The 24,951-nt window shown below is 45.3% G+C and overlaps 1 protein-coding gene across 1 annotated transcript in view; it reads left to right on the top strand.

The window, feature by feature from the left end:
- The window catches only part of col14a1a (collagen, type XIV, alpha 1a), a gene marked incomplete at its 3' end in the record, with an annotated part of 214,852 nt that overhangs the window by 91,264 nt on the left and 98,637 nt on the right, over positions 1–24,951 (top strand). The window contains exons 19-25 of the mRNA XM_079503710.1: positions 3,117–3,259; positions 5,896–6,028; positions 7,571–7,693; positions 8,309–8,458; positions 13,339–13,455; positions 18,973–19,119; positions 20,201–20,275. Of these exons, the coding sequence (XP_079359836.1) occupies positions 3,117–3,259; positions 5,896–6,028; positions 7,571–7,693; positions 8,309–8,458; positions 13,339–13,455; positions 18,973–19,119; positions 20,201–20,275 (888 nt within the window). The remainder of the gene's footprint in view (positions 1–3,116; positions 3,260–5,895; positions 6,029–7,570; positions 7,694–8,308; positions 8,459–13,338; positions 13,456–18,972; positions 19,120–20,200; positions 20,276–24,951) is intronic.

The raw sequence follows: 24,951 nt of genomic DNA, 5'->3' as shown, positions 1-24,951 counted from the left end.
GCGGGACACCACTGATTGATTACACAAGGATTGCACTGTAGCATAATGTCACATTATGTGTAGTAAAAGTACTGTAGCATTACACTGATTGAAAGGCTGGAACTGGAAAGAGTGCATCTACTTTGTTTAAGATAAGGCAAAAACAGCTGCAGCTTTCTCGAAAATCAAGTCTGGGTGTGTAGCTTATTGTAGCTTTTATCTCGGCAGCATTGTCAATAACAATTGTCACCACAGCATTGTCACCACCAAAAGACACTTTCTGAAGTATACACATTGCCATTGATTTAGCTATTGTCGTGTATTTTCTATACAGACTAACCAAACCAGAGAAGACTGGAGTTCTCTAAAACAAACTGTAGAGTAGTCGAAAAACCATGTCATCAAAGCATCAGATGAAGAAACGCAGGCAGAGAGAGATTTCCTCGGAGTGTGGTGGACCATTTATTCAATCAAAGTCAAAGTCGTTTGTCACACACGTTACCGCAGTGAAATTTGTTCTCCGCATTTGACCCATCTCTTGGAGCGGTGAGCCGCAGGCAAGGAGCGGTGAGCTGCAGCCGTGCCGCGCTTGGGAATCATTTCATTAGTAGATTTGACCCCCCAATCCAACCCTTTGATGCTGAGTGTCAAGCAGGGAGGCATTGGGTCCCATTTTTACAGTCTTTGGTATGACCCGGCCGGCGATCGAACCCCGACCTCCCAGTTTCAGGGAGGACACTCTAACCACAAAGACAAAGAGCTTTGCCGTGCAGGACCCTGAGCATGGGAGCTCAGGCCCCTGTTCTACCACTGACCGCAGGACGCGGCCAGCTAAGACAACAAAATGACAATATATATACGTAGGCTACTTTTACATAGACAGAGGTGAATACAGACAGGGTGGAGTTACTTCAGATCAACATATGGCACAGGAGATAGCAGATTGATGTCTCCTAAGGTGACTGCTCTCCAGACCTGCAGACGTCTTCTCACCCATTGATCGAATGAGCACAGAAATGTAGTTGACCGACAACCTAATTCTTATTGCAAATATTCGAAGATATGGATTGTCACGAGACCACACTATCATCAATCCTTGAACACTTTGTAGTGATTAGTGTGAGTAGGCTAGTACAACCAAGGCCTGTGGGTCAGGGGAATATGGTTGAGCTGTGCTTTCCTGAATCCTGTGGGGGTTCCTTTGGTGTGTGGTGTGAATTTATAGTGGAGAGTGTAACATGGTATTACATGGTGAAGCTCCTTCCAGTGGAGAGTGGAGAGTGTAACATGGTATTACATGGTGAAGCTCCTTCCAGTGGAGAGTGTAACATGGTATTACATGGTGAAGCTCCTTCCAGTGGAGAGTGTAACATGGTATTACATGGTGAAGCTCCTTCCAGTGGAGAGTGTAACATGGTATTACATGGTGAAGCTCCTTCCAGTGGAGAGTGTAACATGGTATTACATGGTGAAGCTCCTTTATAGTGGAGAGTGTAACATGGTATTACATGGTGAAGCTCCTTCCAGTGGAGAGTGTAACATGGTATTACATGGTGAAGCTCCTTTATAGTGGAGAGTGTAACATGGTATTACATGGTGAAGCTCCTTTATAGTGGAGAGTGTAACATGGTATTACATGGTGAAGCTCCTTTATAGTGGAGAGTGTAACATGGTATTACATGGGGAAGCTCCTTCCAGTGGAGAGTGTAACATGGTATTACATGGTGAAGCTCCTTCCAGAGTGTAACATGGTATTACATGGTGAAGCTCCTTTATAGTGGAGAGTGTAACATGGTATTACATGGGGAAGCTCCTTCCAGTGGAGAGTGTAACATGGTATTACATGGTGAAGCTCCTTCCAGTGTAACATGGTATTACATTGTGAAGCTCCTTATAGAGGAGAGTGTAACATGGTATTACATGGTGAAGCTCCTTCCAGTGTAACATGGTATTACATGGTGAAGCTCCTTATAGAGGAGAGTGTAACATGGTATTACATGGTGAAGCTCCTTCCAGTGGAGAGTGTAACATGGTATTACATGGTGAAGCTCCTTCCAGTGGTGTAACATGGTATTACATGGTGAAGCTCCTTCCAGTGGAGAGTGTAACATGGTATTACATGGTGATGGTGAAGCTCCTTCCAGTGGATGAAATACCGTACCTTTCTTCACTCTAATTGTCTCATATTCTGGTGGAGGATTGACCAGACTTTTCTCATTTGTCATGGTCACCCGTGTTGTTAGTGATCAGAGGGTCTACATCACAACCCAGGCCGACCGAGGCACTATGCTCAATGTAATGGCCTGCCAGTGTTTAGTGTATTTTAAGGGATATACACTGTAAAATGTTAATTTAACTCGGACAGTTTAAAACTGGACCTGTAAAGGGTAACACTTTAAAGAGTGCTGTATGTGTCATCATCATACTGTAATATTATCACCACTGTACCATAGATATCTTTTATTATTGGATTATTTTAGTGCATGCTCTTTTATGTATTTTTTATCCTTTAATTTTATTAGGATTTTTATTACTCGCTGCTCTTGTTCTCTTGTCCTTGCTTTCTCTTTACCCGTAATTGCCGCAGCTGTTGTGTCAACCAATTTCCCATAGGGGATTAATAAAGGCCAACTTAACTTATCTTTTCTTCTCTTATCTTATGTCCATGTTTTTGTTCTGGAAGGTTATATATTTTATATATAAATCTATTACTGTATTTATCAGACTGTACCGTAAGATCACAACAACTTAAAACAGTGTTCACTTAAAGGAACAATTCAGAAACCTGCCTCGCCATGACATCATCAGTTGGCACGTTTGATAATTTCACGATTTTTAACGTTTCCCCCTTTTTATTGAATGTGTGAACAATGTTTTCTGTTTCAGCATGCTAACCTTCCAGGAAGAGAAAGTCTATATTTTCTATTAGCTTGGAATCCCCATGGATGATATGATTGGTAGTCAGGTTTCTAAAATGCCCAGATACTGTAGCCCACCAATAAGTGCCTTCTTAAAATGAGCATTAGTGAGGAGCATTTGTGAGGATATATGAAGATATATGAAAATGTGAGAAGTGATTCTTTAAGCTAGAATGTCCAATAAATATCTTCATGTTTGTTTTCTACGTGTTGTTTCAGTGGCTCGACAGGCGGTGAGAAACCTTCGGTTGACTGATGAGACCACGGATAGTTTAGAGGCATCATGGAACCTGCATGACCCTCACGTAGAAAGCTACAGAGTTTCCTACGTCAGCCTCAAGGGCGACCGTGCAGAGGAGTCGGTGAGTTGGAGCTCATACTGTATACACATGCACTGTTATGAAGGTTAAAACAACTGATCTGATCTGGGGTGCCTTGTAGCTCGGCTAGTTACATAGCCTGTCAACTTGCTTGGTTAAAGGTAGGCTTGTTCAAGGTCCCTGGTTTTATTAGATAAGAACAAGAGTTCTGGACTCTGGTAGTGTTAATATAATTCAGTTTCCTCCTCACAATCTGGTGTATGTATATCCTCAGGGAAACACCAAGGAGTGCCCAAACAAGAGTTAGAACATTAGAATATTTATAGCTATCAGAGGCAATATTAAATTAATCAATAGATGAGACTCATGAGGTTTGGTTAATGGTTTAGGCGGGGGACTGTTGTAGTTTCCAAACTTTGCAATATGTTTTGCAACACATTAAATGTCTGTATTCCAGTTTCTTAAAAGTGATTAGTTAGCTTAATAAGCGCCTGTACTTTCCTAATTGACCCCCCCACCCCCCACCCCCTGTGTATTCTGGCATATTGCCTCTCTCAGCAAAACCTTAAGACTAATTTTTACTTAGGCTTCAGTGTGAGAGAACACTCTCTCTCTCTCTCTCTCTCTCTCCCTCCCCTGTTGAGTACCTAGTAGTATAGACACTAAAAGGTGACGAGCAGCGATTCATTGGGATTCTGCCTTAGGAAAAGCTTACTGTAGTTATATCACCCCCCCCGCCTGTTCAGCAGCAGCAGAGTGGACAGTAGCAGGGTCATTTTCTACAACCATAAAATTGATTACACTCAGTCCCTGTCCTCCTCCCCTCTCCTCCTTTATCCCTCTATCCATGATAAGAGCCCTTGAGCTTCGTTCGACCCTGATGGCTCCCTCCCTCTCTTTTCTTCTTTCTTTCTTTCTCTCTCTCTCTCTCCCTCACCCTTTCTTCTCCTCTGTCCACCTCTCTGTTTCTCTCCATGTCTTCTCCCCTTTGTCTTGCGCCACCTTTCAACAGTTCCCCGTTTTTCTCTCTCTCCCCTCTCGCTCTTCCTCCACCGCCCCTCTCGGTTTTAATTCTCCTGTGTGGTGTCAGAGCAGTAGAAGATGGAGAGGCCAGGCCACGCCAGAAGACATTCCATTATCTTTTCAGTAGCCATTTACCTCACTGGGAGGAAAGACTGAGGGAAGAGAGAGGGAGGGAGTGAGAGAGAGAGCATAGAGACAAGAAAAAGAACAACACGTAAACAAAAAAGAGAACGGCTTAAATCTTTCTCTCAGACATGAAAGAGGCATTATTTAAGCATGCGTGCGTGCGTGCGTGCGTGCGTGCGTGCGTGCGTGCGTGCGTGCGTGCGTGCGTGCGTGTGTGTGTGTGTGTGTATTTATGTCAATGGCAGGTCAGCACCACAGCTAAAGCAGACAGCTCCACTAATAGGAGTTGTTGTCTTGGACAGACTTATCTAGTGTGACCAAGACACACACATACGCGCACACACACACACAACACACAACACACACACACACACACACACACACACACACACACACACACACACACACACACACACACACACACACACACACACACACACACACACACACACGCACACACACACACACACACACACACACAACCATTACATCTCCAAGTAAGAAACATGCCTTAATATTAATCTTTGACAAATGACCATTGTATAACATAGTGGATCTTATCTCAGTTCAGTTTATCACAGTTTAAAATAATCATTCAGACCTTTTCAATGCATCCTCTATGGCAGTTACAAACAGTTGTATATATACTGTACTTTAGGGCTGGTTGGAAGTACGGGTTGTTTTAATCAACTATACTGACTCAATCAGAATGAATATAATAATCAACAATTAGTCACAGTATTTGTTCCATTTCACTGTCGCTGCTGCCTCTAACTCCTGAGCCACTGCCCCTAACTCCTGAGCCACTGCCTCTAACTCCTGAGCCACTGCCCCTAACTCCTGAGCCACTGTCCCTAACTCCTGAGCCACTGCCCCTAACTCCTGCGCCACTGCCTCTACCTCCTGAGCCACTGCCTCTAACTCCTGAGCCACTGCCCCTAACTCCTGCGCCACTGCCTCTACCTCCTGAGCCACTGCCTCTAACTCCTGAGCCACTGCCCCTAACTCCTGCGCCACTGCCTCTACCTCCTGAGCCACTGCCTCTAACTCCTGAGCCACTGCCTCTACCTCCTGAGCCACTGCCTCTACCTCCTGAGCCACTGCCTCTAACTCCTGAGCCACTGCCTCTACCTCCTGAGCCACTGCCCCTACCTCCTGAGCCACTGCCCCTACCTCCTGAGCCACTGCCCCTACCTCCTGAGCCACTGCCTCTACCTCCTGAGCCACTGCCCCTACCTCCTGAGCCACTGCCCCTACCTCCTGAGCCACTGCCTCTACCTCCTGAGCCACTGCCTCTAACTCCTGAGCCACTGCCTCTACCTCCTGAGCCACTGCCCCTAACTCCTGAGCCACTGCCCCTAACTCCTGAGCCACTGCCCCTAACTCCTGAGCCACTGCCTCCACTTGCCTGGCATGACTAGACTAATATCACTGACTGCCATGTGTGAGTGTGCTTGCGTGCGCGTGCGTGCATGCGTGCTTGATCACTAGTGCTCTTAACCCCTGTATTCCTGTTTGTGTGTTTTTAGGTGTTAGTTCCGCGTGAGGAGAGGAGAACCATCCTCCAGCCTTTATTATCAGACACCCAGTACAAGGTGACAGTCACACCACTCTACACAGATGGAGAAGATGGCATCAGTGTGTCAGCACTGGGAGCTACATGTGAGTCTTACATGATTTATATACACACTACAAACGCATGCACTCACACACACACACGCACACGCACACGCACACGCGCGCGCACACACACACACACACACACACACACACACACACACACACACACACACACACACACACACACACACACACACACACACACACACACACACACGTATGCATGCATGCACACACATAATATGCATGCGCACACACACGCAAACAAAGTACGCATGCATACTTTGTTTTCCAGTTCAGGTAAAAAAACATTGGCAAACCCATTGCTCTGGGAACTCCTACAGTAAATATAACACACCCATTGTTATTAGTATTTTATTAGCTCCAGCTGTGTTGCTTAATTGCCGTCCATGTTTTACCCTTCTGCAGTTTTGAACCTGTACAGGAAAATAAGCTACAAAATCAGCCTATGGTTTTGTGTCCCTTTAAGCAACAAGGCAACTGCTGAACATATCTGAAATTATCTGGACAGTCTACAGAAGCAGATCATAATTAATTTCATTGCAGAGAGCAGAATGTTAATTTGCATTCTGTTCATTTTATGTTCATTTACACCCTTGAAGGAGAATGTAAATTAGAGCGATGGCAAATTCGGATTCATTGTAATTATCTTAATGAAGGCCATTCATAATCACAGAGGCTTCTTTCATTAATGGTACCATGCTCAGTTTTTAATTGATTTTCTAAGCCATTCGCCAGATTATCACATAGGAATTTCACTAATCATCTCCTCTTTCCACTGGGAATTGAAATGTTAAAGGAATATAATTCATGTCTTGTTGAGAGGGGACTGTGGCCATTTGGCATGCCTTAATTCCAAATAAAAATGTCCTTGTAGCCCGTAAAACTGGATAGCTGATAAATCACAGCCAAAAACAACTTGAGATGTGACTTCATGACCATGATGTGTCTTTATTGAGATGCGATGCAAGGTGATTGGGACATAGTGGATTCTGCAGATCCGTTAGAAATATTTTTCCTTGCTTACCTCGCTATCATTACGATAAAGTCGCTGAATAATCCCTCGTGTTCATATTTTGAACGAGAGGCATGTTGAAGTCAGAAATGAAGATTTTAGTATATCCATCTGGTCAGAACCACGGAGAGCTCCCTAGATTAGGAGATACGAGGCATTCTTTCTGAGCCGTAAACAGAACAAAAATCTGAATATTTTTCTCTCGTTTGATATCAATGAAAATGCGCTAGGACACGTCCTACGGTCAGGGTTAACCACTTAAACCCTTCATACTTTGTTGACTGGGGCCCCTAGTGGTCTGTACTCTCTCCTTTTTTCCCTACATCAGAAAATAGCTCTACAAGCTCACAATGCGTTTATGGTATGTGGGTACTGTATGCTGGGGTCCATGTGGTTACAATTTTTAACTGGACTGGACTGGACTGGACTGGACTGGACTGGACTGAACTGAACTGAACTGAACTGAACTGAACTGAACTGAACTGAACTGAACTGAACTGAACTGAACTGTCAGTACTATAACTGCAGTATTATAATTGTTTTGGCAGTGCCCCTCTCATCCCCTAGTAACCTGCGTGTTACGGAGGAGTGGTACAGTCACTTCAGAATCAGTTGGGATATGCCCCAGTCTCCAACCATGGGTTATCGGATAGTCTACCAACCCAATACTGGTATGTTCGCACACGCACGCACGCACGCACGCACGCACGCACGCACGCACGCACGCACGCACGCACGCACGCACGCACGCACGCACGCACGCACGCACGCATGTCTATATATTAGAGGTTGTTCCTGCTGCATTTACTGGCTCAAAAAATACAATGACACATTTGTTGTGTGTTTGTGATCCTCTGCTATGAAATTCACTATCATTTACTGCAATGAAATGCAGATGAAACAACAGATTAAAGAATTGTCATAACCATTGCAACTTTCTCCATTGTTTTAATGGTGTTATAAAGATTTTGCATTTTCGGTGCATTCAATTAGAGAATTGGCATTTATAGTGTTTAGGACTTTGATCTATTGTCATAATTTCTCATTTATTTCTGTTCTAATCTAATGACTGGCTAACTCTCAATTTTTTGTCTCTGCCTGTCTCTTTCAATTTTGTGTCCATGTAATGGGTTTTACTCCTATATGCCTGCGTGTGTGTGTGTGTGTGTGTGTGTGTGTGTGTGTGTGTGTGTGTGTGTGTGTGTGTGTGTGTGTGTGTGTGTGTGTGTGTGTGTGTGTGTGTGTGTGTGTGTGTGTGTGTGTGTGTGTGCGCGCGCGCGCCTCAGTTTCAGGAGCAGCTTTAGAGACAGTGGTGGGGGAGGATGTGAACTCCATGCTGATCCTGAATCTGCTAAGTGGCACAGAGTACAATGTTAAAGTCACTGCCTCCTACCCTACAGGACAAAGTGAAGCACTCATAGGAACTGCTAAAACATGTAAGTACTGTAACTCCATCAGAGTTCGTGTCCAATCCTCTAGTTGCATGCTTGCCCATGTGAATCTGCTCAGAGCTAAAAGCTGCCCTCCTCCCCGCCTAATCTGGCAGTGAGTTTTATTGTTATTTAGTACCAACATTAGGACAAATCAAACGGCAAAAGTAGCCGATCTACATGCTGAAACGCGCTCCTCCGTCCTGCGATACATGTAGGCTATTTGCGTGCTCATGCGCGTGTCACTGTCACTATGTGCGTTCTCTAGTATATAATACGTAAAAAATAAGAAATACACGGATGTACTAAGTTGGCCTACTGACAGCGTGCACAATATATGTAAGACCTTGACCTTTAGCATTTTGACCCAAAAGTTAACCTTCTGGCAGCATGCACTAGATATTTGAGATTTTAATTGGCCTTTGGCCTTTTTCACACAAAAGTTAACCATCTCTTCGGTGGGCAGCCTACTAAAGATATACACCAAGCCACCAACCTTCATGAAAATGTTGGCAACAATGTTTGATTTTGACCTTGACATTGATTGTGTTCTTAACCTGCAACCTTTTCAACCCAAAGGTTAATCCTATGCCTTTGGGGTATTCCCATCAAAGGAGAGTTGGTAGGAATCATCAGTAGTCTGCCCACCAAAGAGATGGTAAATTTCGGAGTCGAAAAGGCCAAACATCATGATTTCAGACTAGGTCATTATGTCCCAGGAGCATAGAATGGGGAACAAGAGATGTTGTCATTGTCATCGTATATCTCGTTTACTTTGGACTCCGGCAAACACAGCGATAGACAGAGATATTAATATTCAGACAACAAGACAGAGCACCCCTTTTGCATATAGATTTGCTATCAGTGTCAGCCTCTGTCATCTAGAGCAAATAGAGTTTTTGTGTGTGTGTGTGTGTGTGTGTGTGTGTGTGTGTGTGTGTGTGTGTGTGTGTGTGTGTGTGTGTGTGTGTGTGTGTGTGTGTGTGTGTGTGTGTGATTGTACGTGCGTGCGTGCGTGCGTGCGTGCGTGCGTGCGTGCGTGCGTGCGTGCGTGCGTGCGTGCGTGCGCGTGTGTGCGTGTGAGTGAGTGAGTGTGATTGTAGAGAGGTTGTACCAGTGCCTCCACGCTACCCAAAACCCCCTGAAATGCACATACAAAACTGCGTTTTGGCACTATTATTATGAATTACCTGGCTCCTCCCATGTGTCTCAAAACATGAAAGTTTAACCACATTATCAGCAGCTCATGGTCAAAACTCACTGTATGACCAACTGTAAGTAGCCTATTCTATATAAAATGTACAACAACATCATTTCCTGGGCAGTTTTCAGGAGAGGGGAGGGTTTGCATGTTTTAAACATGTAGTATATATTATTTCATTATTGTAACCTACGTATTATTTGCAAAGCTTCTATCAGAGCACCTAGACTAGCTTGGTTTGGCGAGACGTAGACTGTAGACATAAAGGATTTATCTTAAGATGTAAGACGGATGAAAAGTGAAAACATTAAAAGGAAACAGTTTCTGTCTTTAGATGCTTATGTGTGTCCATCTGAACGTTTTCTGTTTATATCAAGGGAGAAGTAAATGCGGGGGGGGGGGGGGAATGTGACGCTGGGGGGGACTTGACCCCCCCTATCCCTCACCTAATTGCGCCCCCAGCACAGTGTACTGTATGTCTGTGCCTTTTATGTGTCAGTAGCTTTAAAAGTTAATGTTGTCTTTTAGGCTTGCTATCTGATTGGCCTGATGGGATACACGTCTAACGAGATTCAGACACACTCTAACAATAAGCTCATATATTTCTCACAAAAGAGACTTTTTTAATTTAACTTGAAATGATCTATTTCTATTACACTGAAACTGAGTTATGAAGGCGAATGCATTTGATCATCTCCTGTAACGATGAAGATTCATCTCCTCTCAAGTAGTCCTCAGGGTACCGTCATTGCACCCTTGTCATTAGAGCTTATTGTTGTTACACTTTGTACAATGAAATGAGTGAATCAGTATTTAATACAAGGAGATGGTTATTGGAATTTCATGGACCATTAAAAGAAATGAAACCGTAAATTGTATTATAATTATATTTTTTAATATTGCTCCTAGCTTTCATTTTAGTATGTCACATGTGCCTTGTGGGACAAAAGCAATGCAAAGTTTTTCTTTTCCCTGAGAGTTGAGAGAGAACGTGTTGTGACATTGGTTATGCATTTAGATTAGTTAAGTTGCTGAGGAATAATTAGCAATTCCATTCGGTGTCATTACACTTTAGATTGCTGAGACACCAGAGATGGACACTCTGTCCATCTGTTTGTCTCTCTCTCTCTCTCTCTCTCTCTCTCTCTCTCTCTCTCTCTCTCTCTCTCTCTCTCTCTCTCTCTCTCTCTCTCTCTCTCTCTGAGTGAGGGGGAACTACTATATGAAATGGTGTGGTCTGGCCCCTGTTTCGAACTGGTTCGGTTCTTTCTTCCCGCTTTATTTTGAACCCTAAATGTTCATCCGGCACGGGAATAAAAACAAATTGTGGTCATCTTGTGAACCGTCAAAGTCGTACGATTTGTCACACACGTTACCGCAGTGAAATTAGTTCTCCACATTTGACCCATCTCTTGGAGCATAGTGGCTACAGAGGTCATCTGGGAGTCCGAGTCCACTTGATCAAAGCCAAATTCCAATACCCAAAATCACGGCCACTCGCTCACTCACACTCTGTTACTCCAGCATGCATGGTGGTGGTTCAGTGAAACTGGTGACCTGCCGAAATATGTGACCATCTTGTGAACTTCACATAACTTACATGAAGGTCTTCAAATACGTGGAGATACCACTAGGTTGAACTCTGCTGATAAACAAACTGCAATGATTTACGTTCGGACACTGACGTTATGTGATGTCTACATGATTGTCACATCATTTCATCAATTTCACCATAGCACCGCCATGCTGGAGTGAGTGAGTGTGAGTGAGTGAGTGGCCGAGATTTTGGGATATTGGAATTCAGCTTTGATCAAGTGGACTCTGACTCCCAGGTGACCTCTGTAGCAACTATGCCTCTATGCAAGTGTCTGGGCTGTGACACACCAAGCCGACGTTGGGCAGGTGGCTAGTATTTGTGGCCAAAAATTGGTTGTACAATTTGTGTACTGTGCCATCGATGGTAGTAATTAATCTACGTGGTTCTGTCACTCCATTTACATGTCTCACATTTTGCCCAGGGCAAACCTGAAAAGTAATTTGGACAGAAGAGAGTGAAATAGAGGCAGAAGAGAGGCAGAGAGCGTGTGTACTGTATAGCGTGTGTAAGTGTGTGAGTGAGAGTGAGAGAGAGAGACAGACCGGCACTTCACCACTGCAATTATGTACAGTATGTCATGCACTCACTTTTGGCAAACGAACATCATGTCTCATGTCAACTTTGCAGACGAAAAAACAGAAACAAACCATACAGTAGGTAATTAGCTGCATTCAAAGTCAGTCACTTTTTGCAAGGGGCACTGTATACATTAACATTATGGCAGTATAGCATTATTCATCCATGTATTTATTCACCCAGTATGGTAGATTTATTGTTGTTAACAATTTGTTGGTGCATATTGCATATAAACAACTATTCAAATGATACTTTTCATGAAATAACTTGTATGTGTAATTCAGAGGAGAGCAGGCTACATAAATATACTTCAAATGGCCTAACGCTCACCAATCACTGACTGTCTCAGAGGTGGGACTACATCACTAGTGCAGGATGTCTACTGTGCTATTTTTATACCTGTCTGGCATGGGTTATATCACACATATTGCTCCTTTTAATGTGATGTTTTCATAATTATATTCATAGTTGTCCCCTCTCCCCACTTCTCTTTAGTCATTTATTTGACTTCTTTCAAGTTTCCTTGACCAAGTCTTAACTATTATGTGTGTGCGTGAGTGTGCATGTCTGTGTATGCATGCGTGCATGCATGCATATTACTGTGTTTTTTAAATTCACTGTGAATTTACTCTGCACAGGCATCATTGGTATGTGTGTTTGTGTGTGTGTGTTTCTGTGCGTGCGTGCGTGCGTGCGTGCGTGCGTGCGTGCGTGCGTGCGTGTGTGTTTGCATTGAAGTTGGTGTGCTTATGTTTGTGTGTGTAAGCATCCGTGTGAGTTATAGAACCCAATGCATGCATCATTCACCAGCATTTAAAATGAGACAACTGCCATATGGTTTCTGCAAAAGGTATCAATTAATAGCACACTGTAATTGTTAATTGTGCTAAAAACCCTCATTAAAGAGACCTGGGAAAGAGCTGGGAGGGTCCCTCAGACAAGTTTCTTTCTTTTTATAAAGTTGCTGATTCGTGCCACAACCTTCTCCACTGTTTCACTGAGTACATCAATGTCCAATACTTTGAATAAAAAGCTTTTCTGATGTTTTCAAAAACTACAAAAGTGTCAGTTGCCATTATAAAGTGCGGAAAATAAACGTATTATTTATTACTTCATTATGCTTTAATTGTTCAAAATCAATAGTTCTGCGACATTGAAACTTTTTATTTATTCTGCATCAACAAAATAGTGAGTGAACTCTCTCTCTGTCTCTCTCTCTCTGTCTCTCTCTGTCTCTCTCTCTCTCTCTCTTCTCTCTCTCTCTCTCTCTGTCTCTCTGTCTCTGTCTCTCTCTCTCTCTCTCTCTCTCTCTGTCTATCTCTCTCTCTCTCTCTCTCTCTCTCTCTCTCTCTCTCTCTCTCTCTCTCTCTCTGTCTCTCTCTCTCTCTCTCTCTCTCTCTCTCTCTCTCTCTTTCTCTGTCTATCTCTCTCTCTCTCTCTCTCTCTCTCTCTCTCTCTCTCTCTCTCTCTCTCTCTCTCTCTCTCTCTCTCTCTCTCTCTCTCTCTCTCCAGTATTCCTAGGTGTCTCTGGGCTGTCAACCTACCAAGTGCGTCCCACCAGCATGTGTGTCAAATGGCAACCTCTTCTACGAGCAACATTATACAGAGTGGCCATACAGTCCACACTAAGTGAGTAGGTTTCCTAAAAGTTGATGTGACTCTGTGTGTGTATTTGTTTGTTTGTCTGAGCGTTAAAAGGATTTGAAATTGAGCAATCACAATATTGGCTAAATTGACTGTTGCAATTGTGGAACCTGAATTTAGCTAGTTTCTTAGGAACTAGCTCTCAGCTTTTACCCTTTACAAATTTGATATTATGTAAGATTTTTATTCAGTATCATGCAGCCTCTGTTTGTGTCATCAGTTTGGATTTTTACCAGAGAAGTGCCTGGATGAAAACTTAATCAAATATTTGATCAAACTAGAGCCAGGATATTTATTTAGCTGAATTGGTTTGGAGACTAAGAACAGAGGATTTTTCATTTCCATTTACAAGTTCTCAAGAAAATGTCTCTTCTAGTGGTTATCTGCTCCACGATAAGTCAGCTTGGGATGCTCTCTCTCTCATTCTCTTATTCTATAACCGTCAGTAATCAAGGCCCCTATTGATAGAAGCCTCTGAGGGGTGCATATTTCTTATCTGCCATTTCAACATGGCAGGGGTTTATGTTGTAAAGCAGAAAGATGAATACATGTATCTCTCGGTTAGTAGGAACGTGGGGATAAATGATGTGCTACGCTGCGTGTCCTTAATAAAAGAAACGAGAGACTTCTTATTCAATTCCTCTTTGTCAACACTGAAATGAAATGAAATGTAAAGCGTGTTGAATGTTGTTATAGAGAATGAAATAAAGAGAGAAAGGGGGGGGAGAGAGAGAGAGAGAGAGGACAAGTAAAAGGCATATAGATGAGAATTGTTTTGCAACATTCTATCATTTCTGCAGACCTGCTTCCAGTGTTATCCCTGAACGCGTTCAAAGAACGATCGTTCACGAACGATCGTTCACTAAAGCGTTCATATTTTGGGTGAACGTGAACTGAACGTACTGTATTTCTGCCTGATGAACGTCATTGTGAACGCGTTCATTTCTGGCGTGTGTGAACGTCACTTTCTCACATTCAACTTCGTTCAAGAGTGAGTGTTTCCATAGAGCCTTCCAGGAGAAATCCCTGCTAAAACATACCCTAAACAGGCCTTAATATCTAGCGGAAAACCCACAGATAAGTCCTTATCCGACACAAATTAACTAATCTTTCTCAATTTGACTGGAGCACGCAGCGCGCAACTGCATGACGATCCTGTCATGCAGGCAGACAGGCAGCAGACACAGAACATCCCGACTCCCGACCCAAACACTGAGGAAACTTGTTGTTTGATTAAACATAATGTGCCACGAAAAATAGCTTCCAATAGCTTGTTATTTTTGCGTTGAGGAGGTATGTGTCCATATCGCCTTGAACGGCCAACAAAATGCATCTCCCTCCGGCTCACACAGACTAGTGAGTGAAGCGCAGTAATGCCTGTTCCGTGCTGAAAATAGCTGATCTACAAGCTCACAACGCGTTGTGTCTGCGACGCGTTGTGAGCTTGTAGATCAGCTATTTTCAGCACGCTGAGATATGCAGGCTGTGAGAACCCAGAACATTCAGAAACCTTTGCCTTCACAATAAAAGCATGCAGCTTTCAGAAGTTGGCCCATAAAGACAAGGAAAAGGATTAAGAATTCGCTGGCATTTCACATTGCAAAAGAGCTATTATTTCCAAAATGTAATAAAATGATAAGGAATTAATTTGGATAATGGTAATGGACATATTGTAAAAGTTGTCACTTTATTAATCCCAAAGGTTGGAGTTCATTCCCAATAGCAGACTTTATTCCTATGGGCTGTGGCAATAATTAAAATAAATAAATAAAAGTTATTTTTAGTTCAAAATTTTTAATGATGAACTATGAGCTGAACGAGTTCATTTTTTTAATTTTGAAATGTGAACTGAACTAGTTCATAAAAAAAGAACTTTCCCAACACTGCCTGCTTCACTATCAGGCCAGACAATCACCCCAAAAAGCCGAATCTACCTTTATGATTCCTCCCACGGCCATGGACAGCTGACTCTCCCATATAGTTACAAAATTAAATTAAACCATGTAATCTATCCTGTCATCTACAGACAATTCCAGGAGCGGTTCCACTATGATTTTACACAAATAGACCAACTTATTATTATTTTGTTGTTGTTTATTAGTGCATATTTAAGCCTGTATTGGATAGTTTCAGTGGAGACTGGAGAGAGACAAGAAATGTGGAGAGAGACAGTAGAGAAATAACATTTCACCCAGCTGTCTGGCCAGCCAGAAATCAAACCAGGCCATGTGGTCGGCTCACCCTGATGTAGGTCCACATTTACCGTGAAAATGCAGAAGAGTTAGAATCAGCTAGAATCCTACACAGTCAAACCTTGGACCCATAATGGTCCATTTGGGCCCATATTTGTCACGCACGCACGCACGCACGCACGCACGCACGCACGCACGCACGCACGCACGCACACACTCGATGCTTACTTCTTCCCCATCTTCTCTCCCTGCTTTCCTACCACTCTCACTTCTTTCTTTCTCCCTCACCTCCTCCTCTTCCTCGTCCCCTCCCTCCCTCCCCCTTCAAGCCCTTTCCTGCCTCTTGACAAGCCAGGCATAGTGGGGTGGATCTTCTAGCCAGAGTTTAGAGATCAGGTTTAATCCCCACATAGCCAACTGGCTGCTTGAACACCTTCTCAGAGGGGGATGAAAAGAGCAGCTTCTCCATGACAGCTTGTTTCCCTGTAGCTTTGTCTCTGGTCCTTCCTTGTGAGGAACATGGGCTAATTTGTCATTCTCGGGGCTGAGAGACACATGGGGAAATAAAACGAGGCTATTGAAACTGACGAATGGCACCTATTAGGACATGCATACGTGACAGTTTGTCTTTGTCTCTGGGCTGGCCGCCGACACACATGTTTGTATACTTTTAAATCCTCAGTGTTCATTTCACTCTGAGACACGATGAGGCCCATGAGGGTCCTGTTCACTCTGAGACACAGGCTCATGAGGGTCCTGTTCACTCTGAGACACAGGCCCATGAGGGTCCTGTTCACTTTCACTCTGAGACACGGGCCCATGAGGGTCCTGTTCACTTTGTCTCTGAGACACGGGCCCATGAGGGTCCTGTTCACTTTGTCTCTGAGACACAGGCCCATGAGGGTCCTGTTCACTTTGTCTCCTGAGACACGGGCCCATGAGGGTCCTGTTCACTTTGTCTCTGAGACACAGGCCCATGAGGGTCCTGTTCACTTTGTCTCCTGAGACACGGGCCCATGAGGGTCCTGTTCACTTTGTCTCTGAGACACGGGCCCATGAGGGTCCTGTTCACTTTGTCTCCTGAGACACGGGCCCATGGGGGTCCTGTTCACTTTGTCTCCTGAGACACGGGCCCATGAGGGTCCTGTTCACTTTGTCTCTGAGACACGGGCCCATGAGGGTCCTGTTCACTTTGTCTCCTGAGACACGGGCCCATGAGGGTCCTGTTCACTTTGTCTCTGAGACACGGGCCCATGAGGGTCCTGTTCACTCTGAGACACGGGCCCATGAGGGTCCTGTTCACTTTGTCTCTGAGACACAGGCCCATGAGGGTCCTGTTCACTTTGTCTCTGAGACACGGGCCCATGAGGGTCCTGTTCACTTTGTCTCCTGAGACACGGGCCCATGGGGGTCCTGTTCACTTTGTCTCTGAGACACGGGCCCATGAGGGTCCTGTTCACTTTGTCTCCTGAGACACGGGCCCATGAGGGTCCTGTTCACTTTGTCTCTGAGACACGGGCCCATGAGGGTCCTGTTCACTTTGTCTCTGAGACACGGGCCCATGAGGGTCCTGTTCACTTTGTCTCTGAGACACGGGCCCATGAGGGTCCTGTTCACTTTCACTCTGAGACACGGGCCCATGAGGGTCCTGTTCACTTTGTCTCTGAGACACGGGCCCATGAGGGTCCTGTTCACTTTGTCTCTGAGACACGGGCCCATGAGGGTCCTGTTCACTTTGTCTCTGAGACACGGGCCCATGAGGGTCCTGTTCACTTTGTCTCTGAGACACAGGCCCATGAGGGTCCTGTTCACTTTGTCTCCTGAGACACGGGCCCATGAGGGTCCTGTTCACTTTGTCTCTGAGACACAGGCCCATGAGGGTCCTGTTCACTTTCACTCTGAGACACGGGCCCATGAGGGTCCTGTTCACTTTGTCTCTGAGACACGGGCCCATGAGGGTCCTGTTCACTTTGTCTCTGAGACACGGGCCCATGAGGGTCCTGTTCACTTTGTCTCTGAGACACGGGCCCATGAGGGTCCTGTTCACTTTGTCTCCTGAGACACGGGCCCATGAGGGTCCTGTTCACTTTGTCTCTGAGACACGGGCCCATGAGGGTCCTGTTCACTTTGTCTCCTGAGACACGGGCCCATGAGGGTCCTGTTCACTTTCACTCTGAGACACGGGCCCATGAGGGTCCTGTTCACTTTGTCTCCTGAGACACAGGCCCATGAGGGTCCTGTTCACTTTGTCTCCTGAGACACAGGCCCATGAGGGTCCTGTTCACTTTCACTCTGAGACACGGGCCCATGAGGGTCCTGTTCACTTTGTCTCCTGAGACACAGGCCCATGAGGGTCCTGTTCACTTTGTCTCCTGAGACACGGGCCCATGAGGGTCCTGTTCACTTTGTCTCCTGAGACACAGGCCCATGAGGGTCCTGTTCACTTTGTCTCCTGAGACACAGGCCCATGAGGGTCCTGTTCACTTTGTCTCCTGAGACACATGAGGCCCATGAGGGTCCTGTTCACTTTGTCTCCTGAGACACATGAGGCCCATGAGGGTCCTGTTCACTTTGTCTCCTGAGACACATGAGGCCCATGAGGGTCCTGTTCACTTTGTCTCCTGAGACACATGAGGCCCATGAGGGTCCTGTTCACTCTGAGACACAGGCCCATGAGGGTCATGTTCACGTTTTCTCCTGAGGTTTGAGGTTTTCCAACGTTTTTTTTGTTTTTCAGAATTGCTAATATTCAATTGTTTGTTTATTACAGTTAATAAAAACACACGTGGTTAGGTGCTCATATGAGCATGTCATCACCCATTTAAAGTTTTATTTTTTGGACAAATTAAATTAGGCTTGATGTGAACAAGGCATCTGTTTGTATATCAGACACAATCAATTCTAACTGGGTTTGCAATGGTTTAAAAAGAAAGAATGAAGTTTACTGTGCCAATATTGACAATATTCCATGATCTTGTTGTGAGTGAATCTATCTGTCCTACCCCCACTCATCAACCTGCAGTCTGTATTTTTCTACTGATACCGGACACCTATATGGTAGACATCTACAGTGACCGGAAGAATATTGTTTAGACATGCTCCATCTAAACAATGCAAAGCTAAGGATAATGCTATCTGGAGACAAGCTCCGTTTTAAGGGTGTTCCATCAGTCTAACCCAGGGTAAATAATGTCATTTTGAATTAAGGGACCAGAGGAGAGGTTGACATAATTGATACAGGGTATTTGTTATCTCCATGTCACACCTGTCATTTGCTGATTCAAAGCTCATCTGTGTTGATTACTTGCAGATGGTCAGAGGCAGGAAGTGAGCCTTGGTGGCGGGGCTTCCAGACAGTGCTTCCATGACCTCACTCCCAGCAGCCAATACCAGATCAGTGTTCACACCCAAATGCAGCAAACTGAAGGACCTGCAGTCTCCGCCACTGATATGACATGTATGTATCAAAGCCAAGGAACAGCAATGTCCATATGTTCATCCCTATGTATGTCCCTATGTTCAGGGTACCAATTGGGGCAAAAGTGGTGCTGTTGTGTTAGAAACAGAGAGAGATGTGTGTGTGTGTGTGTGTGTGTGCGTGCGTGCGTGCGTGCGTGCGTGCGTGCGTGCGTGCGTGCGTGCGTACACACACACACACACACGTTTATATTGCTCCTAAACATTTTGCCAAACATCACACACACACTCCTATCCTCCTGGTGGAGACCTGTGCCCAGAAGGGCACTTTTTCTAGTTCTTTCTCCCTCTGTCTCCTCAAGCTTTTGGCCTCATAACCTTCGTCCTTATTTCTCCCTGCAAAGGTGGTCTGTAACAGGGGGCGGTGGTGATTATGTGGTCGGCAGTCTGCTCAGGCTCGCCACACGCGTTTCGTTCGCTGCGCTGTCATGCCAGGCCACACTTCTGTATCACAGTTGCGCGAGGAGAGACATGAAAGAAAGTTAGAAAGAGAAAATTAAAAAAGAAAGAATGGAGAGAAAAGAGAGAGAAAGAAAGCCTTGCATCATAATCGTTATTATAGATTGATTGAGAGAATGACAGACAGAAAGTAATAAAGGGATAGATTGCACCAGTAGTATTTCTCTGTACTCGAGGTCCAAAGGCAGGAGGTATGAGAGCTCTAATTTTGGAGAAATATGACTTTCACTTCTGCCACTGTCTGTGTGTGTGTGTGTGTGTGTGTGTGTGTGTGTGTGTGTGTGTGTGTGTGTGTGTGTGTGTGTGTGTGTGTGTGTGTGTGTGTGTGCGCGCATGCGCGTGTGTGTTGTGTAGATAACGGCGATGATGGTGCCACTTGTCACTGCCAATATGATTTATAACCTTGTTTTGTTTTTCTTTGGCTGTGTGTGTGTGTGTGTGTGTGTGTGTGTGTGTGTGTGTGTGTGTGTGTGTGTGTGTGTGTGTGTGTGTGTGTGTGTGTGTGTGTGTGTGTGTGTGTGTGTGTGTGTGTGTGTGTGTGTGTGTGTGTGTGTGTGTGTGTGTGTGTGTGTGTGTGTGTGTGTGTGTGTGTGTGTGTCCAGTGCCAGAACCCACCCTGGCGCCAACTGAACCACCTGCCACTGAGCCTCCCCCCACCATCCCTCCCGCCAAAGAAGGTGAGTGATCATCAACCCCTACTTGGGACTGTAACCACTTCACTTACCTCTAACTACAACTTCAACTAAAACTGTATTATTATTATTTCAATGGTAGGGTAACCATATACAGTAACATCTCCTTTGAGGACCTCCCCCTCCCATGTCCTCACAAGGCTAGAAAGATTAGGAACCGAAGGGTACACTATCTAACCCCATAATGAGGCCACCTTCACCCCCCTCTCCCATCACCATTCCAACACCTGTCTCATCCCACCAGTGAACAGAACCCTCCTGCGAAGAAACCACAGACACTACAGACACTACCTCTGTTTCCATCTGACTGGCCCATGGCCCAGATACAGGATGACCTGCAACACCACCTAAGCCCCCAACCTCTCGCGCACACACACACACACACACACACACACACACACACACACACACACACACACACACACACACACACACACACACACACACTCACACTCACACTCACACTCAATCTCTCTCTCTCCTCTATCACATTTTTTGACCTTTGTAAAACCAACCTACCATTGGTGATGACAGGTAACCTTTACTCAGGACTGTGCCAGTAAAGGAGAGAGAGAGAGAGAGAGAGAGAGAGAGAGAGAGAGAGAGAGAGAGAGAGGGGGGGGAGAGAGGGTGGAGGGGAGGTGGAGAGAGAGAGAGAGAGAGAGGGGGGGGGGGGGGGAGAGAGAGAGAGAGAGAGAGAGAGAGAGAGACTTTATTTAATTCCTATTTATATCCAATATTTATTTGTAAATACATTGTTTTATTTTGATTGTCTTGTTCCACTTCTGCTTTGGCAATGCTTTGGCAAAGTACGTTTTCTCATGCCAATCAAGCTCCTTTGAATTGAATTGAATTGAATTGAATTGAATTGAATTGAATTGAATTGAATTGAATTGAATTGAATTGAATTGAATTGAATTGAATTGAATTGAATTGAATTGAATTGAATTGAATGAGAGAGAAAGAGAGAGAGAGAGAGAGAGAGAGAGAGAGAGAGAGAGAGAGAGAGAGAGAGCCTGCAGCAGGTGAATGATTATAAGACAGAGAGGCAAAGAAGGAGGGAGAGGGAGGGAGAGAAGGAGGGAGAGGAAATACATCTTAGAGTAGCAGGACTCTTTGACTTTGATGATTATTCACTTTATTACACACTTCTAATAAAGATTTTCATGAGGTTGATGAAAGCTCTTATTTTTTCAGTTCAAACGGTGGTATTTGTGTCCTCAGAAGAGAAACAATAAACAAAAAATAATGGCATGGCCTCCCTGTCCCTGTCTTTAGCTATCGACAGTACAGTACAGTAAGTTACTAAGCTGCACAAATCCCCAGTGGGGGAAACTGGAAAGTAACAAAGTACATTTAAGTAGGCTATTGTACTTAAGTACAATTTTAGTACTTTTACTTTACTAGAGTATTTCCATTTTTTTTCCTCCACTGCATCTCAGAGGCAAATAATTATACTTTTACTCCACTACAATTATTTAAAAACTTTAGTTACTAGTCACTTTGTAGGTTTTAATTACAAAACATACACATACACAAACATACACTTCAGCACTATTTCAACTTTGAAAAGCTCATCTAAAAGTAGATTGTCATACCTTTTATACATACGATACGATTCATTGTAAAACAAGACATTCTGCATAATGAGTACTTTCTACTTTTGGTACTTGGGTACATTTGGTACATTTTGATAACAATACTTTTGTACTTTTACACAAGTACATTTTGAATTCTGAATTTTTACTTGTAACAGTATTTCTACACTGCAGTATTGATACTTCTACTTACAGTAGTAAAGAATTGGAGTACTTTTTCCACCACTGCAAATCTCTATGCAGTGTTGCGTGTTGAAGCGACACAATATAACGTTAAAGGTTACTTTAGTAACCACGGTTGTATATATAAATTGAACGAAATACCTTTCGTTTATGGGTAGGTTTCCTTCAAAACCTAGCTGCAGAACATTATTTTATGTACTCCCAGGACAGAAAATTCTAGAATTTTCGCTGTCCTGGGCTCTAAGGGTGACGTAGGAAGCCACGCCTATCCCGTATAGATACCTGCGTGGCTACGTCAGCCCTCATTCGGAACTTTTCTTCTGCTTTAGAGAACAGAAGGGCGTTCCACGAAAGGTATTTCGTTCAATTTATATATACAACCGTGGTTACTAAAGTAACCTTTAACGTTGTATTATATAGAAATTTCACGAAATACCTTTCGTTTATGGGACTTTATGAACTCCCGTGACCTGAACTTCCAGTGGGTCCCAGGTAAACCTTTTGGGAGGGGCTCGGACCCTTTTGGGTCCAGAACCTAGTCCTTGTGGAGAGCAGGAGGCAGCGCTATGCTGCCCTGATGCTTTACTGAGCAGCGGCCCCCAAGACCGCGTGCGCTAGCGAAGGCGCTGCCACATCTAGGTTATAGTATGTGGCGAAAGTCGAGGGTGTAGACCAGCTTGCTGCTGTGCAGACTTCCTGAATGGAGACACCCTTGTAGAGTGCCCAGGAAGCTGCCACACCTCTTGTGGAGTGGGCCCTCAGGGCTTGAGGGGAATCCACGCCTTGGCTAGTGTAGGCCAGACGGATGGCTTCCACTATCCAGTTAGAGATAGTGACCTTCGTGACGGGCTTTCCTTTGGTCCTGGCACCCCAGGACACAAGGAGTTGGCTTCCTTGTCTGAAGGGAGCCAGTCTATCCGCGTATATGCGTAAAGCTCTGACTGGGCAGAGGCAATTAAGCCTGCTGTCTTCGTCAGAGGAGAACGGCGGGGGATGGAAAGCCTGTAGGTTCACTGGCACACACACTGAGAGAGCATTTTTGGGAATGAAGGCGGGGTTTGCCTTTAGGGTGACCTTGGTCGACCCCTCATCGAACCTCATGCAGTCTGGAGAGATCGAGAGCGCATGTAGGTCGCTGACCCTTTTTGCTGTCGTGAGTGCGATCAGGAGAGCCACCTTCAGGGTTAGGAGCTTGAGGCTCACGGTTTGTAGTGGTTCAAAGGGTGCTGTAGCCAGAGCCTTTAGAACCAGGGACAAATCCCACGAGGGAACGAGGGATCTGCATGTCCTATGTTCCCTGCGTACACCCTTCATGAATTGTTTTACCAGCGGGTGCTTCCACACCGTCTGGTTATCAAAGCCTGGGTGGCAGGCAGAGATTGCCGCCAAATGGACCTTGACTGAGGAGAGGCCTAGGCCGCTGTCTAGGAGCTCCTGCAGGAATGACAGGACGTCGATCACTGAGGCCTGGTAGGGGACTGTTTGGTCTGGTCTTCGTGAGCACCAATGCTCGAAGACGCGCCAGGCTGTGTCGTAACGGTCCCTTGTTGACTGGGCTCTGCCTTTCTGAATCGTTTCGATTACGTTCGGAGGTAGACCCACGGCAGTCAACATCACCCTTTGACGGGCCAGACCCATAGGTCTAGGTCCTGGGGGTGAGGGTGGAAGATCTCCCCCCTCGCTTGAGAGAGGAGATCCGCTCGAAGGGGAATTCTCCACGGCTGGTCGTAGAGGAGAGGGGTTATTTCCGACCTCCAGACCCCCCACGACGGGGCTATTAGGAGCACCTTCAGACCCTGAGTCCTCACTCTGTCCAGAGTGGGGCTGATGAGGGATAGCGGGGGAAAGGCGTAGAGAAGGGTTTTGGGCCATTGGTGTGACAGAGCGTCTAGCCCCAACGTTGATGGTCCCCTGATTGCGAAGAAGAGGGGACACTTCGTGTTCTCCTCTGTGGCAAAGAGATCCACCTTGGATTTCCCAAACCTGCTCCAGACCTGGGCCACTGCATGAGGGTGTAGTGACCAGTCTGAGTAGCGGAGAGGTCCTCTGGACAGCAGGTCTGCCCCTGTGTTCAGAAGACCTGGGACGTGACACGCTACTATTGAGAGGACGCGTGTGTTGCACCACAGGATCAGTTTCTGAGCCAGTTGATGAAGACGAGGGGACCTGAGTCCACCTTGTCTGTTGATGTAGCACATGGCCGTGGTGTTGTCTGTCCTGACTAGGACATGGCAACCCAGGATGCGCTGCTCGAAGTGTTTCAGGGCGAGGAAGACTGCCATGAGCTCTAAGTAATTTATGTGAAGGGCACGTAGTGGCCCCAACCATAAACCTCTGGCTGTGAGTCCTTCCATCGTGGCTCCCCAGCCTGTCATGCTGGCGTCTGTAGTGATGACTTTCCTGATCAGAGGCTTTCCCATGGGGACGCCCTCTGAGAGGGTTTTTCTGTCTGACCACCATTGAAGGGCTAGTATGCATTGTGATGTTACTGTTACCTTCTGGTGCCGACGGTGCATTGGTACATGTAGAGAGCCTATCCATCGTTGGAAAGGTCTCATATGTAGCCTTGCTAGGCGGATTAAATAGACCGCAGAGGCCATTAACCCCGCCATCCGGAGGCATGCATGAAAAGGAATCGAGCGTCCCCTTTTGAATGACGCCACGCACTGCAGTGTTGCGTCTATTCTCTCTTGGCTCAGGCGGGCCGTGTAAGAGATTGAGTTCAGTGTTATGCCTATAAAGTCTATTGACTGTGTTGGCATAAGCATGCTCTTCTCGTGGTTTATTATAAACCCAAGCGAGTCGAGGTGGCTGAGCACACGATGTGTGTGCGACAGTGCTTCTCGTGGAGAGTCTGCAAGTAGGATCCAGTCGTCTACG

The sequence above is a fragment of the Electrona antarctica genome, assembly GCF_951216825.1.
Source record: "Electrona antarctica genome assembly, chromosome: 6".
In the NCBI taxonomy this organism is placed as follows: Eukaryota; Metazoa; Chordata; class Actinopteri; order Myctophiformes; family Myctophidae; genus Electrona; species Electrona antarctica.
This window is presented reverse-complemented; position numbering and strand designations above follow the sequence as displayed.